This window comes from Ceratotherium simum, chromosome X (assembly GCF_057802395.1).
Source record: "Ceratotherium simum simum isolate JZ-2026a chromosome X, ASM5780239v1, whole genome shotgun sequence".
Taxonomy (NCBI): Eukaryota; Metazoa; Chordata; class Mammalia; order Perissodactyla; family Rhinocerotidae; genus Ceratotherium; species Ceratotherium simum.
Genome location: NC_141940.1, coordinates 37,949,571 through 37,970,054, shown reverse-complemented (window position 1 = coordinate 37,970,054; position 20,484 = coordinate 37,949,571). Strand labels below are relative to the sequence as shown.

The 20,484-nt window shown below is 42.1% G+C and overlaps 1 protein-coding gene across 4 annotated transcripts in view; it reads left to right on the top strand.

Annotated features, from left to right (window-relative positions):
- The window catches only part of TMEM164 (transmembrane protein 164), a 171,760-nt gene that overhangs the window by 75,165 nt on the left and 76,111 nt on the right, over positions 1-20,484 (top strand). For all 4 annotated transcript variants that reach the window (XM_014795321.2, XM_014795320.2, XM_014795319.2 and 1 more), the window contains one exon: positions 10,882-10,948. In XM_014795321.2, the coding sequence (XP_014650807.1) occupies positions 10,889-10,948 (60 nt within the window). In that variant the 5' untranslated portion in view covers positions 10,882-10,888. The remainder of the gene's footprint in view (positions 1-10,881; positions 10,949-20,484) is intronic.

Here is a 20,484-nt window from a genome sequence, read left to right as displayed (position 1 = left end):
TAGGCCATATGATCTCTGTTTTAACTACGTAACTATTGTTGTAGCATGAACACAGCATAGAAAATATGTAAATGAATGAGTTTGGCTGTGTTCCAATAAAACTTTATTTACAAAAGCAGGAGGACCAGATTAAAAAGTTCTAGAGCTGGATGACGGTGCAACAAAGTGAACGTACTTAATGCCACTGATCTATATACTTAAAAATGGTTAAGATGGTGAATTTTTTGTTATATATATTTTACCAAACCAAAAAAAAAAAAAAAACCCCAAAACATAACAGGAGGACTATATTTTGCAGACCCTGAGTTTAGAGCAATTAAATCTAGCCCAGAAAGAAAGATGAGGGAGTGGGAGAGAAGGGAGGGAGGGAGGGAGGAGGAAATTACATGTGTACAACAGGACAGTGACCTTGTTAATAAATTCCAAGGCAGTGGGACAGATTTCTCAAGTGCTTAAAAGGAATACGTTAGTGGGGATGGGGTTCTGGAAAGCTTCAATTAATCCTGGTGACATCATCCCATGGTCTTTAGGGATAGAGATACCCAGAGTTTATAGTCATACTTTCTGGCATAAGGATCAGAACAGGGATTTTCTATTTCTCTGAAGGCTTGGGAAACCTCTGCAGCTGTCAGAAGTGTTCATATCACATGCAACTTCAAAGGCAGCCAGTCCTTCCTTCTTGGTGACTGGTGATGCTTCCTGTAGATGATCTGGTCTCTTCCCAAGGCTAGAAAATCCTATCTTTTTAGTTATTAACCACAACAGACTCACTATAAAAAAGAGCAGCCACTCGTCTGAGTCAGCTGTTTCTGCACCTCCTTGCCAAGATTCTCATGCCAGCAGGACTTATTTGTCAGCTGGAGACCTTGGCGCTTTGCGACTGGAAACAATGCTGCTCTCAGGACCCCAAGCTGCTTCTCTCTCAGTGGTATGAAGAGGATACTCCGACTTCCCAGCTCTAGGCTTGGCAGCCCTCAGCTTGACCAAGACCTGGAAAGAGCTTCAAGTCCAACCATGGTCTCCCACCTGCTTGGGGGAGCAGGTCTCTGATATGTTTAATGCTGTTCTTAGAGCAAAGTTAGTATATCAAGGTCCATTTATATTATCCCCCCCGTCTGAAGCTGAAGCTAGAGGAAAGCTGAGATTCCTCTCTCACAGCTGATAGGTGGGGCTGGGGCTGAAGTCATGTGAACTGCAGGCCTATGTCTGGGAGCAGCCTTGGACAGCGTGGGGTGGTTCGAAGTTTCCTGTCTCTGTTGGGTCTGTTATTCAGGCTGAAGGAGGTGTCATCACCATGTTGTAGCAAGTACTGCCTCCTCCTTCCCAGTATCAATGAATCCCACTGTGTGCAGTCACCTTGTTAGTTTTTAGCTTACTCTTTGGCATCCTGGCTGCTGTTTTTGGAAGAGGGTAAAATTCTTGGCTTCACAAGGGGCTGGGAGCCTCTTAGAGAAGCCAGTCTTTTGGGACTCTCCTCTCTCTGAGCTGGAGTATTTTGAAGGAATAAATGAAGGAGAAAGGAATGGCTGTTAAGATTTCCCTGGCTTTGGGTTGTGATCAGACAGTTTAGCTGCCTTGCGAACACCCACTGCTTAATGTGCATGGTTATCCAAGTGTGTGCTGCAAGGGTGGGGGACTCGTGGAGTGAGTCACTGAGTGGTGCAGTTTATATGGCAGAGAATTCTTCCCCCACCCTGCTCTGGTAAGAAAAGTGCATAGCAGAGAGCTGGCGCACATCCTCTGCCTCAGGAAGTGTACAATGCCCTCCCCCAGCACTGAAACCCTTAAATCTGCTCATTTTCATGTTACACATGGAGAGGAGTGGATCTATGATGTTAAGTGGGATTATTTGGTCATGAGTATCTGCTGACTCAGTCTGGAGAAGCTTTTGAAGGAGATGAGATAAAATTTCATCTGTGCTACAGAGAGCAGGGGGTGCATTGCTGGATAGAGAGAGGACCGTAGGCCACGTGTGAACCAAGGTAGGCGAGGGAAGCGTGGGGGTGGGTGAGGGGAATTAAGACAGCCTGACATGTGATCTTGGCATTGCAAGATTGATGCCCTGTTGGCCTTTGGGCTACATGATATTATAGAGTTCAGTAGCCCTGTGACCCTCTCTTTTCTAGTTCCCATTTATTATACTCTCAAATTTGTAAACAGCAGGACTTTCCCCAGGGAGACGCGTATCTCTGGGACTGTCCTGAGTTCATGAGATGGGCTCAGGTTGAGCCTGTCATGTCTTGATGTCTCAGAATGGTTTTACGATCTCAGCACCCCCTTCTCAGTGCTCAACAGATCAGCTGCTCTGGAACCCCAAAATGAGCAGCCTTTTGGCACCTTCACCTTGGAAGGTGCTTGTTTGCTTAGATTTGGACTCATTGCTGAAAAGGGTGGTTGGGAGGTTGCTTCTGTCCTGAGCAGCTTTATTAAGACAGTTCTTGGCAAACGAGAGAAAGCCCTACATATGAATGCTGCAGATTTAAAAGGGAAAGAGACCAGGAACCTAGAAAATTCATAGTAAGTAAGCAGCAATTCAAGGAGACCAATTCCCTTTCTTATGCAGAATGCTGCTCAGGTGTCTGCTTTCCTAGGAGCCATCTAACTGTCAGGTTGCTGTCTTGCACATTCTTCCTTAATGCTTAGAAGAGGGAAGAAGCTTTCAGGCTGTTCACAGGACTCCTCCCCTTCCATACACAGTGGAAGCTGCCTTCCTCCCCACGTGCACATATTCAGTTTTGTTCTCTCCTGGGAGCTTTGGCTTCTACAGTCTTGGTCCACATATTCTGAGTCAGTATTTTCATTTCCCCAAATCCTCTCCTGGAAGTCTCTCTGAAGGTTTCTGGAGGAGGGACTGCTGTTATTTTTTTTCTTCCTCTCGGGCTGCTCTGCTTTAAACATTTGTTTGAGTGTATGTCATCTCGGGGTAAAAGGAACGCTGGAGATTCAGATAACTTTTCCCATCTGGGGAAGCATGGAAAGCAGTACTCAGCAGAGAAATGGGGACTGATCATTTTGGGCCTCTTGTTACTTTGTCAGCCCACCTAGTCCTTATGGAAGGCAAGTGAGGGATCTACTATGTTGTATATTGGGCAAAAGCAATTCCAGGGGGAAAAAAAAAAGCAGTATAGCATAATAGATAAGGTTTGCCCAAGATATATACAGTGGGTAATGAAGAAGTAGAAATGTTTTAGTCTCATTATAGAAGTAATCCATGATCACTGTAAGGAAAACATCAAACATTGCAGAAAGCAATTAAGAAGAAAATAAGAATAATTGATAATTCCTCTGTTATTGTTAGTATATGGTCATGTGTCACTTAACGATGGGGTTACATTGTAAGAAATGGGCCATTAGGCGATTTCTTCGTTGTGCGAACATCATAGCGTGTACTTACACAAACCTAGATGGTGTAACCTACTATACACCTAGGCTGTATGGTCCTAATCTTATGGGACCACCATCATATATGCCATCCGTTGTTGGCTGAAACGTCATTATGCGGCGCATCACTGTAATTCCCTCCCAGTCTTCTGTGTGTATATACCCATTTTTAACAACAAAATTGAGATTTTTCTATATATGCTACTTTATAATATATTAAAAGTTAATATACCGTGATCATTTCCCCATGTCATTAAGTATTCTTCTAAACATGATTTCTAATGACTGCATAGTATTTCATTATTTGGATAAACATAATATGATGTATTTAAACAGCGCCCTATTATTTGACAATCTTGTCTTGTCACTTTAATATTGTGTACTTACCTCACTGTTAGAATTAGGGTTCCAGGGAATGAAAATTGCTTTCATTCAGATAAGTAGAATTTCAGAATGAAAACTGCTTTCGGATAAGTAGCCCCTTTTATTAGTTGAGCACTTTCCAGAAGGGGGCTTTGACCAACTTCCTGAACTTCACAGGAAAAAAAGTTCTGGAGCCTCTGCAGTTGTGTGGCCCCATTTGGTCCAGAACAAGGAAGTGGGAAACCACCACTTGCAACCAGGGAATTATCTCCGTGCCCATAGGGAAAGCCAGCCAAGCTTTCCTGTTATACTTGTTTGTTTTTCTTTATTTGTTTTTTCTTTTTCCAGCTTTTATTCTGAAAATTTTCAAACATATAGAAAAGTGAACAGGGCAGTACACTGAACACTTGTATGAGTTCTACCTAGATTCAGCAGTTTTTGTCATGCTTTCTGATAAGTGAGTTAAAAAAAATTAAAAATTCCTAACTGCATTCCCTGCTATATGACAGGCTTGTGCTGTGGGGCCTCACACACACAGTGGGCAAAAAATGTACACTTTCAGACCAAGGGCTATGGAAACAGAAGGTCGATCAGAGTGGAAGGGCCCTGGGCTCTGGGATGGTGGGAATCGATTGTTTTTATAATGCAAATTACAGAATGTAAATCTCAATGTAGGAAAGAGAGTAGATCTGGATGTCCATCAATGTGATAATGTATAAATAACTTCTGATATATTTATACAATTGAATAATATACAACAGTGAAAAACAGATGCAGTAGAGTTACATGTATTAACATCGGTAAGTAGAAGAAGCCATGTTGAGTGCAAAATGTAATTGTAGAAGGGTACATATATGTATATATATCATTTAATGAGATAAACATGAAACAACAATGTATATAGATTGTGGATACATACAAATGTAATAAATGTATAAAAACATAGACAGGAAGGAATCACACTACTTAAGAAGAAAGGTTCCCTCTGGTTTCGGAGTGGAAGAGCTGAAGGGTATTCAGGAAGGGTGCACAGGGCTTCAACTGAATCAGTACTGTTCAAATTTATTAAAGCAGGATGGTGGGCGCACAGGTTTTTATATGGTTTTTATACTTTTATGTATGTTTGCAAATTTTAATGTGAAAAAGCGTTGTTTAAAAGGCTTAGAATCTTGGATCACTTATTTGGTAGGTGTAAAAACTGAGGCTGGGGGAGTTCAGCATTTTGCTTCTCATATATTTTTGAATTTTATTTAATTATCATACAGTAAAATGAACTTTTTTGGGTGTACAGTTGTAAGAGTTTTTTCCCCATATTTTTTATTATGGTAGAATATACTTAACATGAAATGTAACATCTTAACCATTTTTAAGTATACAATTCAGTAGTATTAAGTACATTCACATTGTTGTGCAACCATCACCACCACCCATCTCCACAACCATTTTCATCTAGCAAAAACTGAAACTCTGTACCCATTAAACACTAACTCCCATTCCCTCCTCCTCCCAGCCCCTGGTAACCATCATTCTACTTTCTGTCTCTATGATTTGACTACTTTAGGTAGGTACCTCATATAAGTGGAATCATATAGTATTTGTCTTTTTGTGACTGGCTTATTTCACTTAGCATAATGTCCTCAAGGTTCATCCATGTTGTAGCGTGTGTCAGAATTTCTTTTTTAAGGAAGAATAATATTCCATTTTATGTATATACCACATTGTTTATCCATTCATCTGTTGATGGGCACTTGGGTTGCTTCCACGTTTTAGCTATTGAGAATAGGCTGCTATGACCATGGGTGTACAAATATCGCTTAGAGACCCTGCTTTCAATGTTTTGGGGTATAGACCCAGAAGTGGAATTGCTGGATCATATGTTAATTCTATTTTTAATTTTTTGAAGGACTGCTCTAGAGTTTTACACAGCAACGGTATCATTTTACATTCCCACCAACAGTGTACAAGAGTTCCAATTTCTCCATATCTTTGCCAACATTTGTTATTTTCTGTTTTTTTCTTGATAGTAGTCATTCTAATGGTGTGAGGTGTATCTCCCTGTGATTTTGGTTTGCATTTCATTTTCTAATTTCCCTTGTGATTTCTTCTTTGATCCAGTGGTTGTTTTTAAGAGTGTTATTTAATTTTCACAAATTTGTGAATTTTCCCATTTTACTTCTGCTATTGATTTTTAACTTCATCCTGTTGTTGTTAGAGAAGATATTTTGTGTGACATCTATCTTTTAAAATCTGTTGAGACTTAATTTTCGGCCTAATATATGATCTATCCTGAAAATGTGCCATGTATACTTGAGAAGAATGTGAATTCTGTTGTTGTTGGATAGAGTGTTCTGTATATGTCTATTAGGTCTAGACCTTCTTTTTTATGGCGGAATAATATTCCATTGTGTATATATTCAATTTTTCTGATACGACCGTTTAGATTTTCTATTTCATCTTGTATGAGTTTTGGTAATTTGTGGTTTTAGAGGAAATTCTTCATTTCATCTAAGTTGTCAAATTTATGTGCATAGAAATGTTCATAGTATCTCCTTATTATCCTTTTAATTCCTGGGGGTCTGTAGTGATATCCCTTCTTTCCTTCCTGATTTGCTAACTTTTGTCTTCTCTCTTTTTATCTATGTCGTTCTGCCTTGAGCTTGATCAATTGCATTGATTTTTTTCAAAGACAAGCTTTTGGTTTCATTGATTTTCTCTATTGTTTTTGTTTTTAATTTAATTGATTTATTATCTTTATTATTTCATTCCTTCTGCTTGGTTTGGGTTTATTTTGCTCTTCATTTTCTATATTCTTAAGGTGGAAGCTTAGATTACTGATTGGAGCCCATTCTTTTTTCTAATATAAGAATTTCATATTATAAGCATCTCTCACATTTTGATATGTTGTATTTTTATTTTTGTCCAGTTCGAAATATTTTATAATTTCCTTTGAGAATTCTTCTCTATGATTTTGCCTTTCTAGCCACTCATAGAACTTATCTATTACATCTCTTTTGGTTCTTGATTGTTATCAAGTGCTAAATTGAATTATAAGTCGTCTTGTGAAGGTTTTAAATACCTTCATTTGTTGTTATGAATAATAATGTGATATTCATTCACGTTGCTTTATTAAAGATAATAATAGTTACCATGTATTGAGTGCTTACCTTGTCCTGGGCACTATGTTGATCACTTTATGTGGTCTTATCTCGTTAAATTCTCTCAACAACCCCTTCAGCTAGGTACTGTTATTAGCCCCATTTTACGATTGAGGACACTGACACATATATTTTAAGTGACTTGTCCAGAGGCACTCAGCCAGTAAGTGATATAAAGCTGGGATTTAAATGTAGGTTTGATTCCAAACTCCATGTTCTTAACCATTATATTACATTTTCTCTAGTTATTTAATTTCTTGCCTTTCCGGTAACATTGTTAGCTTCTTGAAGGCAGATACTGTGTCTTATTTGTAGTGATCTCCTTTTCCCTATAGCACCTGGAACAATGTTAGACACAGTAATGGATTGATTAATGTTTGTGGAACTAAATTTAATGAAATTAGCTGACCTGGAAGAGAATCAAACCCATGACACTTGCCATATTGCCCCAGGTTCTTACCAACTAAGATAACTTAGCACAGTATCTTATACAAAAGCAAGAAAGCTGACAAAATATTTGTGACAATGATAATGGCCAAGACTTTGAGTCAGAAAGAAGGAGATTTATAGGTATGACTAACTGAACAGGAGTCCATCTCCAAGCTCTACTTTTTGGTTCTGGCCTTCAGCCTGTCCTATTGCTTTCTGTGGACCTCTTTCTCATACTTTGAATTTTGAAAACAATTTGACTGCCTCACATGATTTCCCTTTTTTGTTTCTTTTTCCCTTCCTCCCTTTTTAGTCTTGAAGCTTTAGGTGAGCTTATCACCATTTATTTAGGAAACACGTATATGAGTCTTACTATATACCATGTACTTTTCTAAATACTTTATACATATTATTAGCTCCTTTTAACAATCGTATGAGTTGGTACTATTATTGTTCCCATTGTACAGATGAGGGAACTCTCACAGGATTTTCTAGTGGCCCATTATCCGTTTCCCATACCCAATAGAAATCTGTGCGGCAGGCTGGAGGTGGGCATAAAGTGAAAGGGCTGGTACGGTGGCATAGTGGTTAAGTTCACACGCTCCGCCTTGGTGGGTTTGCAGTTTCGGATCCTGGGCACAGACCTACGCACTGCTCATCAAGCCATGCTGTGGTGGTGTCCCATATACAAAATAGAAGAAGATTGGCACAGATGTTAGCTTAGGGCCAATCTTCCTCAGCAAAAAGAGGAAGATTGGCAACAGATGTTAGCTCAGGGCCAATCTTCCTCACCAAAAAAAAAAAAAAAGTGAAAACCAAAGCCTTTGCCTCTGATGTTGTCAGTTGCTTAACTGTTCAGCTATGCTCTGGGTCTGTAGAACGCAGTGCAGCTGTGTAATTGGGCAAGTCACTTAATCACTTAGTGCTTTGGTTTTCTCAGCTATGAATTTTGAAGATGGTAGTCATTATAATAAAAACTGTGAAGATTAAATGGGATGATGCATTTGAATACTTAACCCAGTGATTGGCACATAGAAATACTCAATACATGTTAGATATTTTTGTAATTATTGATATTCAAGACCTCTTTATATATTAAAGATAATTCACCCTTTGGCATGTATATATCTTGTGGAACTGAATTTTGAGAACCCAGAGCAAGGCTTGTCTTTAGAAATTTATTAGTAACAAGGCTTGTCTTTATCTAGGAATTTTTTAGTCATTTGAATCTTTTTTTTTTTTTTTTTTGCTGAGGAAGGTTGGCCCTGAGCTAACATCCGTGCCCATCTTCCTCCAGTTTATATGGCATGCTGCCACAGCATGGTTTGACAAGCAGTGCGTTGGTTTGCACCCGGGATCCGGACCTGTGATCCCCAGGCAGCCAAAGTGGAGCGCACGCACTTAACCGCTTGCGCCACCGGGCCGGCCCCAGTCATTTGAATCTTGATGTTGATTTTATCTTCCTTATCTTTGGCCTTCCATGGTCTGGTCCCTTGGGATCAGTCCTGTCATCCTCAAGATTTAACTGTTGGTGCCCAAGTATCTGATTGGCCTTGTGTAAATGCTAGCATTCTTTTAAGGCCAATGGCAAAGCATAGCACTAGAGTCCAGCTTTTCCTGGACTATCAATGTGATTTTTCCTCTCCTAGGGTGAGAGTTTATGCTGTGGCTGTCACATAGGAGGGCCCAGGGGCAGAGTTGGGCCAAACTCTACTTCACCCCAGGCCTGGAATGGCTGTTAATGACCCCTGCTCTAGGCACTGAGGCTTGAGCCAGAGTTTTCAGCAGTCAGTTTCTCAGAGCACACAGTGCCCCCTTGAATGACCCTGTTGAAAAAGCCAGACCAAGGAGGCTGGAGTGACCTTGCATTGGTGTGCCTCCTCCCATTTATGGACCAAGCCAAGCCCTGTTAAACTGTAGGATTGTGATGGCCTGGTGTGGCCTAAGAGCATTCTCCCCTTTGTCATCCCCTGAAAGCATATTAAGCCTGGGGCAGGGGATGAAGGAGGTGGTAGAGAGGCTCCTGAACCCAAAAGGAAGGAAAAGAAGCATCCCTGACTCTGCAATTGAGGTCATATTTTCGAGGGAGGGATGCTTTGATATAAGGGAACGAGAGGGATATGAGTTTGGAGTCTGGATGCAGATAAACCTTGGTTTGCATCTTGGCTCTGTTCTCCTATGTGTGGCGTTGACCAGGTCACTTCGCTTCTCTGAACGTGGTTTCCTCATCAACAAGATGGGAAAAATAATTGTATCTATCTCATAAGATGCTGTAAAAATTAAGTGAGAGAGTTTATGTAAAGCAGTTAATTAGATACTTGACTAGAATATATTAAGTGCACATCATTGCCATCATCATGGCATTGGTAACGAGGAGCAGCAGTAAGAAACAGATTGGGGGAAATGAAAAACAGCCTTGGGGCTTCTGTGCTGTTCCCTTGGGTCTTCTTGTAGTGTCCCTTAGTCTTAGGCACACATCTCTGAGCTCCAAGAGAAGAGCTAAAGTTCTAGGGAGTCTTTAAGGTATGGACTGCTTTCCTATTCAGGGCATAGGGGAATTCCTGGTATCGCAGGGTTGCTGTGTGACTGTATGTGTAAGAGGGAGAGGGAGAGAGTGTAAGAGTGAGCAAGCTAGTGTCTTGAGGTCTACGAGGCCCATTGACTCAGCAGTGGTATTGACTCAGCAGTGGTTGTACATGACCCATCAAATCAGCTTTTCTTCAGGAGGAACAGACTGTCATTCTTTGCCTCTTCCTTAGTAGTTAAGGACCATTTGCCTTGAATGATGAAGGAAGCTGCTTAAGTCAATCCCCAGAGCCCTCACAAGCAGAGTTTGTTCCTGGCTTGGTTGTTCTTGACTTATCAAAGGTTTCTAGTGTGCGTTTTAACAAGTTTGGTATTGGGAAACAGTATCACCACCTGATGCTGGAGACCAGTGGTTTTCTTCCTCTTTTTTTTTTTTTTTTTTGTTTTGCTTTTAAGACACAGAGCCCAATCTGTAAAATAGATCAAAGAACGCCTGGAAGGCTGCCACTTCTGCCTTCCCCACCTCCCGCAGCTGCCCTTGAAGGCATTTCTAAGAAAGTAGGGGAACAGTTTGCAAAACACTGCAGTTGGCTCCCTGGGTTTCTGCCCAGGTCCCTGTGTGGGGAAAAGGATTGGACATGGCTGTGTAAATAAGTAGGTCTCTAATGTAATAACAGAGCGCTTGGCCATACAGTTCCCTTTTTCTAATGCCGCCTGAGCTGCAGCATGTAAGCAGTTGATTGGGCCTGAGTGAATATTTAGGGAGCGTAGAGCTCGTTATGTAATCAAGTGTTGTAACCAAAGTGTGTTTGGGAAGTGTTTGGGGGATTCTGAGGCAGTGGTGGTGCTCTTCAGAACATTTCAGTTGATGCAAAATACGCTGCTTTTAATTTATTATGCATGTGTGCCAACTCCAGTGCCATTTACACAAGCTCTCCCATATGGCATGGCATAACCTGACACATTTCTGTCTGCCTTTGCAGCAGAGGCTGTGTGTGACCTGGACTTTATCTTGTTTCCTCTCCAGGCTGCAGATGCACATGTTGAATGGAGCTCTTCTGGCCCTGCTGTTTCCTGTGGTAAATACCCGGCTGGTAAGTAGCCTCTTCTAGGAAGGTACCAGCAACATACAAAATTGTATTTGCTCACTCTTTCATTATCTAGTCCTTGTCCTTGTCCTTGGCTCATGTGCGCATGTGAGTTTGTGAAATATCTGTATATTTCATGTTGAGGTTTTATGCAGTCCTGTTTGGATACAGTGGAGCGTGATGGGGGTGCGAGTATTTTGTGGAACTCTGGGGCTGCAATAAAGGTTTAGGTCAGAACCAGGACAGACCAGAAAAGCCTACAGAAGCTCTTGGAGATGTGGGCCCCACCCGTTAGACAGAGGCTTCCAGATGTTCTAAGGGGCTCTAATGTGGATTCAACCACATTGGCCCAGAATGATCTGCCCAAAGCCTGTCTGCTTTGCTAAGGGCCCCCTTGGGCAAGAATCAGATTCCTTCCCCATTCACCCAAACCCACGGGGCAGTCTGGGCCACACGCACCCCGAGGCTAGCAGGTAGAATCCCACTGTGGCTGGAGACTGGGTGATAACCCAGCATAGAGAGAAGCAGGAGCCACGGGGCTGGGGTGGCAGGGCCCTGTCCTCAGACTCCCACATGTGGGACTGCGGAGGGATTAGCAGGCCACGTTAGAAAGCTCAGGGAAAGAAATCATCTGTAATATCCTTCCTACTGCTTTCTATTTTCATGACTTAAATTTGCCTCACGTGTTAAGATCATAGTTTAAATCTCAAAATTATAATCCTTCCTCTTTGAATAGCATTTTATAGTTTACAAGGTCTTTTCACATAACAGTTGTGCGAGGTAGATAGGGCGAGTATTATGGCCTCTTGCTACAGAGGAAGAAACTGATGTTCAGGGAGTCACACAAATTCTATGGCAGAGTTAGGAGCGGTGCCCAAGCCTCCAGATCCTATAAGCACAGCTACACTTCGCTGTCTCTGAGGATTTAGTCACTCCCTCCCCACAAATATTCCTATATACCTTTACGATTGTTATACTTTTCTAGGTGCATATTATACATCAATAGAAATTAAAAGAAAAAGCATTCATCTAAAGCAGTGATTTGGAACCCTCAGTATGCTCCAGGCTCCCCTAGGGATACTTAAATTGATGAAAACCAAACAAACAAAAAGCACAGATGCCCTGGCCCCACCCTTGGAATGTGTGAGTTCTTGATCTGTGATGAGGTCTGGGCATAGTGTTTTGAAAAGTCCCTTCTAACGTAGAGCTGCAGTGGAGAACCACTGATTTTGTGCACTGGTTCTGAAACTTCATGTCCATTGCAATCACCTGAAGCAATGGCTAAAAAATGAGGCTTGCCAGACCCCATCCCCAGAAGGTCTGACTGAGAGGGTCTGCGATGACGCCAGGGAATGAACATTTGTCACAAGCCCCCAAGCGATGCCGATTGCAGGGGTCCTCAGACCACTCTTGGAGAATCAGTGTCCTAGGTGCTTATAATTCAAAGTTACTCCAAGGGTGTAACTCAAAGTGTGGTCCGAGGACCAGCATCATGTGGGTGCTGCTTGTTAGAAATGTGGCATTTCAGGCTCTGCCTCAGACCTACTGCGTCAGACGCTGCATTTTAACAGGATCCCCAGGTGGTTTATAATGCCTAGTCCCTTTCTTCCAAAGAGCCCAAAGCACCTTATAGATGGACCATTCTGGCTCTTGAAGATGGGAATGCCACGGTTGGGAAGGCAGGCAGTGTTGTCTCTGGCCTAATAGGTTGGGCACATTAAGTTCCGTGTTCCCCTGTGAGCTGGGATCAGCAGGCACAGGCTGCTGACATAGGTACCTATGCTCTCCCTTCTACATCCCCTGCTGTACATGACTTGCCTGACTTCACCAGGTGAACTGTAGAATCAGAACTCCTGGCTTGGTCTCAGAGCTATAGAGGATAATACCAAAGAATAGTGCAAATCAAAAAAATTAAAAACATATTCCTTACTGGCTCAGGAATGTGAAGGAGAGCTAGAGCAGAAGTTATTTCCTGCCTGTGGAGGTAACCTGCTAAGGCAGAGAAGTGGATCCAATGTTGTCTTATCCCATCTGTCTAGTCACTCTGTTACTGTTTTCTCAGGAGATTGAGACATCAAGCAGATGGAGAGCTGATTTCTCCATTTTTATCTCCAATAAACATAGGAGGCAAGGCACTGTTATCATTCTCAAGATCAAGGTGTCGGCAGGGTTGAGTTCCCCTGAAGCCTCTCTCTTTGGCTTGCAGATGGCTGCAACGCTATCAGATTCCAGGAAGGGGTGGCATGCCAGAAGACTTCCCCGTGGGCTTATAGAGTTAATGATCCTGAATTTGAGTGCTTCTAGCCCACAGCACTGGACAAACAGTCTCTGCTATCAGTTGAGGTGGATATGGTTCCTCTAAACGGGTTGCCTTCATCTGTTCCTAGTGAGACCGTTCCCCCAAGGAAAGCCAAGTAATCTTCTCCTTGGAGAACCACCGAGCATAAACAGACATTATGATTCTCATTATGCAAGCTTGAAAATAAAGATCCATTCACATACCTGAAGTCAGTTAGAAAGCCAGTGGTGAAGTGTTCATTCAATCAATATTGTGTTACACCAAGGGTATATATATCTTTACATCTTCACTAGGCCTGCTGGTGTTTCCTTAGCCCCTTTAACATCAACAGCAGCAGCAGTAGCAGCTGGCACTTCTTAAGTGCTTACTATGTGCCTGGTACTGTTCTAAGTTCTTTACCTGGACTAATTATTTAATCCTCACAATAAACTTAGGAGGCAGGGTACTGTTATTATCCCCAAGGTCAAGGTGCTGGCAGGGTTGGTTTCCTCCGAGGTCTCTCCTTGGCTTGCAGATGGCTGCCCTCTTGCTGCCTCTTCACATGGTCTTTGTGCACACACATCCCTGGCGTCTCTTTGTGTGTCCAAATTTCCTCTTCTTCTGAGGACACCAGTCAGATTGGATTAGAGCCCACCCTAAAGGTCTCATTTTAACTTCATTACCTCTTTAAAGGCCCTATCTCCAAATATAGTCACATTCTGAGATACTAGGGGTTAGGACTTCAACATATGAATTTGGAGGGGGACACACGATTCAGCTCATAACAGCTATACTACTCTATACAGAAAACAATGTTTCTCTCTCTCTCGCTCCCCCTTGTTTCTCTTTTTCCTTTCTTCTTCCTTCCTTCCTTCCTTTTTTCCTTCCTCTCTCCCTCCCTCCCTTCCTTCTTTCCTTCGTTCATTTCTTCCTTCCTTCCTTCCTTTCTTCCTCTCTTGAGGCAGATTTGCTATTTTATTTATTATATTAACACCTAATAATTTTCAAATAAATGTCAAGCTGTAGCCAACCAGCTTATCAAGAATGTTCAAGTAACTTTTCCTTAACATTGAAACTTCTTTGATGAGCTCTGCCTTAACTAGCAATTCCAGTCACTCTGGTGAAGAATCTTTGCGCTCTTTTTCTAAAAGGAAGCTGTGGCTCCATTTGCATGTGTCTTGGCAGTTGGTTTTGGTCTGGTTGTTTTATATGGTTGGGACCCCTCCTGGGGGTTCTGGCCTTCAAGACTTTTTGCTTTGCAACCCCTTAGTTGATCTCAGATTGACTTAAAATAAGACACAGGACGATAGGCAACTCTTTCTTAAGCCTGATGATCCAATTAGGCAGGAAGCCAGCTTTTGACTTCCCTTTTGCCCTTCCTTCTTAGTCCTTTATCTTTGTAATTTTCTCCCCCCTTTTTTTGCTCATTAGCAATAATAAGGAAGCTAGGCAAATACGATGAACTAATTCGTGTGTATGCGAGTGATACAGACATACGCACACACGCATGTATAAAGACAGAGAGACAGGGAGTTGGAGGAAGTTGCCACAGTCAACTAAAGGATTTGAGGTCGTCAGTGAATTTCCATGTGCTATACTCTGTCCTGTGACTCACTGGCACCAAGATTCGAAGACCAGCTAGAGAATGCACAGGTCCCAGTTCCTCCTGGTTCTCCAGCTTAGAAGCTGACACCTTAGAAGAAGGAATGTATATTCCAATGGTCTGTATTACAAGTAAGTGCTCTTTGCAGCCAGGATTCTGGAGAAAGTTTCTTTCTGGCTTCAGATGAAGTGTCTTAAGGGTGATTTCTCTTTTGCTTCTTGGAAGGAAGGAGGGGAAGTGCATCATGGAACTACTCTTAGATTAGCAGGTTGCTGAAAGCTTGTCTGGTCTAATCTTAGCTTCTAGAGGGGGAATTTAGGAGGATAAAGGACTTGCTTAAGAAGCCAGGGTGGGTGCCCCTAGAACCCAGATTTCCTGACTCAGATTTCAGAGCTCTTTTCCTGTTCTATGGCTGAAATTCAGGGTGAGTTTGAATACTAGTGAGTCATGGTGTTGGGGATGCTTCTTAGCTTCCCTCCATCTAAAAGAGTTGGGTCATAGACTTCTTTGAGAAGCTGAGGATGACTATAGAGCCTCTTCCCAGAAAAATGCACAAACACAATTTTGCATACAATTTCAGGAGAGACTCAGACTGCTACCTCCCACCCCTCCTCCCACAAGCCCATCCTTGGACCCCATGTTAAGATCCCCCCCACCCAAGCTGTCAGTAGTCTATGGCTTGAAAAGTAGATGTACTGCCTCATTTGCCAGCTCCTTGTTATAGCCAATGTCTTTTTGACCTGAGGGTGATGCCTGGTTCTTTATCTATGCCTGTGAATTTGCAAAGAATATCATCCATTCCAGGCTAAACCACCTTCTGGAAAGTGAAAGCCAAGAGGTGGGAGCTAAGTAGGGAGCCCATAGAACCTGGTTACGTATTAGCTTTTCAGTTACAGCTCTTATCTTGCAAAGCTGGTGATCTGGCCCCTCAGAATGAGGCACTGGGCCCAAGCTGCATCCCCAGCCCTGTGTCTTTTGCCCTCTAATGCCCCTGAGAGTTTCCTCTGAATGTGGAGTGTTCTGAGCAAGGGAGGTTGGATACGGAAAAGAAACTTAAGACACTATCAGCCCCCTTCCCAGACTGAAGACTCTAGCCTGGCCTATATTTATGTTTGCAGCCATCTGTCTTCTACTAGAATAATAAGAATGATAATGATTCTTTTTATCAAGCTCCTTTCTTCTACAAGGCCCAGAGCCTGGAGTATATTATTATCTCATAATCAAAATTGCCCATTCTTGTGTATCCATGTTGATCTATCACTTTAGTTCCTTTTTTCCTCCTTGACCACCCCTCTCCTTTTGCCCAGTTCTTTTTCTCTGTTAGCTGGTTCTTTTGAATGTTCCTAACTCTCAGACTGGGTCAAAGAGGTTAGTAATGATTTTTTCATTACTGGGGCAGCTAGCCATCATCCACAGTCATTATCTCAATGTTCTAGGGATGCAACTTTGCCGCTGGCACACCTTGTACCCCTGTGTGCTGCTTGGAAAACTTTGCTGTGACCAATGCAAATAGGCTTGAGAATCTCACTCTTTGCTAATTGGCACATTGAGATGTGCTAATTGACCTAGAAAAGTTATTTCTGTGACTGACAAATTGAGCTATTTAAAAAAGTTATAGTTTGGATTTGGGACCTGAACTAGGGACAGAATGTCCCTTTGCTTTCCTGAGAGTACTTAAAATATAAAAAGTTGGTTTCAAAAGAGGCCTTAGCTTTCTGAAGAATTGATTTGGGCAAAATTGTGCCTCGACTTACAAAGGCCAGTGTGTTTCTGTTCAGATGAATGCAAAGTGTGTGAGGATGTGGAGGGTGTTGAGAAGAGTCTGGGGTTCCTGGTCCAAACCAAATTATAGGGACTATGATAGAATATGTCTAATTACTACCTTTATTTTAAGATCGACCTTTGGGAGTCTTACATCCTCCATGAATCCAGCCCAGTCACACCAGTCAATCCACAGATTTTTATTGAGCGCTTTTCTGTGTCAAGTATTGTGCTGTATGCTGCAAGGGGTGCAGAAGCAGCCGGAGTACTTTCCTGGCCCTCAAGAAACTTGAAGTTTAGTTAGAAAAATAAGGGATAAATGCCTGAGAAGTTACGGCAGTATTAGAGTCAAAATTGTGAAAAAGGAAAATCACAAGGCAATTCAGCAATAATTGCTAAATTGTGATTGTTCTGAGTTCTAAGAGACCGGAAGAGGATTAATATTAGCGTTTATCGAGCACCTACTATGTGCCAGGTAATTTACATACGTTATCATTTAATTCTCACAAGAACCCTATTTTACACATGAGGAAATTGAGGTTCAGAGAGGTTAAATGACTTGCTCAGAGTTACACAATTTGTAAGTGCTAAAGCTAAACCAGTGCACTTGGCACTCGAACACCCTGCCTCCTAGAGAGATCATTAAGTGCTCCAGAAAGGCTTCACAGAGAAATAAAGCTTGAACTTAGCCTTGAAGGATGATTAGAATATGCATGCAGATTGCAGAGGAAGGAGGCAGTTCAACTAAGAGAATGCCCGGGCCAGAGTCCTGGAGGTAGGAAACAGTCAACTCATCATTGAGATTGTGAAGAGCAGGATGGAGAGTCATGAATTCCAGTTGTGTATATAGACACTGCTGCTTATGTACAAATCACCAGAAGACATCCTGTGACACTGCTTCTGTCACATCTTTTAGTCCTTATAGTGTTTAGATTTTATGTGTATTTCTCATCTTTTCTGCCTCTACTGATAAGAATTCCTTACGAGTGGATGGGACTTTGCAGCCGGAAAAGCTTTGACAAGTAGCTCCTCCTAGTATAGCTGTTATGAGTATGGACTCGGAGATCAGATTCTCCAGCTTCATATCCTGCATGTATCACTCGTGTGTGTGTGTGTGTGTGTGTGTGTGTGTGTGTGTGAGAGAGAGAGAGAGAGACAAAGAAAGGGAGAGAGGGAGGGAGAGGGAGAGAACTTGATCAAGTTACTTTGTGGGCCTTAGTTCTCTTATCTATAAAACGGAGGTGATAATAGTGCTAAAGCTGTTCTGAGAATTAAATTAGTTAATATGTCTAAAGCATGTAGCACAGCACCTGGCAGATAGGAAGCCCTCAGTCAGCGTTAGCTGTTAGTTATTAGTCTTTGATCCTCACAAAAACCTGTGAGGTGGGTAATGGTTAGCATCTCCATTTTACAGATACTGAGCCTTAGAAAGTTAAGTAACTTGCACAGGGACACACAGACATTGACAGAACTGGCATGAGAACTTTGATCTTTCTGATACCAAAGCTCATGGTCGTCCTTCCTCCTCTTTGCTAATTTTTTAAATAAAAATAGTACATACTCATTAAAAAACCATTCAATCAGAGGAGTATAAAGACAAAGCGAATCATCTTCCCCCACCAACTTTCAATCCTCTTCCTCTAGGGGTCAGTTGGGTTAAAGGTTTGTGTATCTTTCCACATTTTTTTGCTCATAAATGCAGATAAGGATTTTATTTTTTCTAGGTGTTGGTTTGTTTGGGTTTAGGTTTCCTACGCAATTGACATTACACTGTAAACATTGCTTCAGTGTGTTTTCCTTGAACCTAACAGTAGATAATCAGTAACCTCTTCAGTTATGGATGTAACGCATTCTTTCTAATAGCTGCTTAGCACTCCATAGTTTGGCTTGAGTGTCCTCAGGTTCCCAGCACTGCATCTTAACTGTTCTCTGTGGGCAAGGATGGTGTCCTTTATGGCATCTGTCCCCTGCAGGGCCTCATATCTAGCACATGGTAGTTATCCACAGATAGAATAAATGAATTAGTCCAATCAGCCTGAACCTCTGTATTGCTCAGAGCAATTCCAGGGATCCCTCTCACATATATCCTGAGATCATGGGTGTGAAGACAGAGGATGATAGATGATATTTTTCCTGGATGAATTATTTTTTTAAACCACTTGAAATAATGATATTTTCCTGATTACAATAAAAGACATATTTACCGGTGAAAATTTCTGAAATACAAAAAAGTATAAATAAAAAATAAAAAATCACCACCAATGCAAAGGTGGTTATTTTTCAACAAATTAAAAACAACAGGTGCCAGCCCCGTGGCTTAGCAGTTAAGTGCGTGCGCTCCGCTACTGGTAGCCCCGGGGTCGGACCCCGGGCGCACACTGACGCACCGCTTCTCGGGCCATGCTGAGGCTGCGTCCCACATACAGCAACTAGAAGGATGTGCAACTATGACATACAACTATCTACTGGGGCCTTGGGGAGAAAAAAAAGGAGGAGGATTGGCAATAGATGTTAGTTCAGGGCCGATCTTCCTCAGCAAAAAGAGGAGCATTGGCATGGATGTTAGCTCACGGCTGATCTTCCTCACAAAAAATGAAAACAAAAACTAATCATGTTAAAAAAAAAAAGAAAACACAACAACAACAGAAAGCATGAGACTTTTGTGCCTTTGTTTTTACAAATGTATAAATGTTTTCTTTACAAAAGTAGCATATGTTCATAGTGGGAAAAAATTGAAAATACAGAAAAACACCAGAGTAAAACAAATCACTGAGCAGTAACAACTGTTAACATTGTTTGCAGCGTATTCTCAGTCTTTTTGTCTCTGCATAGATGTTAAGAGTTAGTACAGTGTAGTGGTCAAAAGTGCCAACCCTGGGGCCCACCTCTCCATGGTGTTGTGGCTGCCACCTCTGCCTTTACCCATGTGACCTTGGGTAAGTGACCTAACTTCTGTGACCCCGTTTTCTTATCTGTAAAATGGTGCTCAAATGAATACAGATAATGTTGGGTAAGCACTTAGCCCAGTGCCTGGCACATAGTAAGTGCTTATTAAGTGTCACATGCTGTTGTGACCTAATATTATCTTAGAAATTGAAGGGGGTTCCTGTTGGCGTGTGCTTTTTGTTAGTCTGCAGAGCTTTGGCTCCAGCTCCCTGAGCTGCTGGGTGACAGTGAAGTGAAGGGGGCTTTGTTTCTGAGTTAGCCTTGCAGGGTGAGATTTAAATTCCTTGGCAGGCTTTGCTTTCCACATTGACTAACCTTGCCTTTGTTTTTTCCATTTGTTTTCGAGACAGCATGTTTGATTAGGGAACTGGCCAGCCCTCACTCCTCCCTCTTGACAGGTGAATTAGGCTCACTCTTGGTTTTTCTTCCTATTTGAATAAAATATCCAGACTTTTGGGTTTGTCAGTGAGTCCCAAGCCCCTCAGCCCATGGGGGGAATGGCAGCAGTCAGGGACAGTGCCAGGAAGTAGCCTTTTTGTCTCCAGAACTTGCAAGTTTTTTGCCTTGGTTCTGTTTTCCTAAAATGAGCTTAGAAGCAACAGCCTCCAGCACTTGTAACCAATGCTTATCCGCCAACTTTGAGCCACCACCCCAAGCAGTGTTTCTTTATGCAATTAAAGCCTTATCTAACCGGCTATTTCACTCTCTCCAGTTTGTAGTCCAGTGGTTCTCAACCGTGGCTGCACATTAGAATCATCAGAGCTGATTTCAAAACATACTCATTTTCAAAAAGCACCCCTGGCAATTCTAGTATGCAGCCAGGGCAGCTCTGCTGTGTACCCTGTTCTAGTTCCTCCCTGCCACTGACTGGGACTTGGGGCGTTGAATGAGTTAATGTCACCTCATCAAGCATCAGTTTCCTTATTTGTCAAATGAGGTTAGTAATATCTGCTC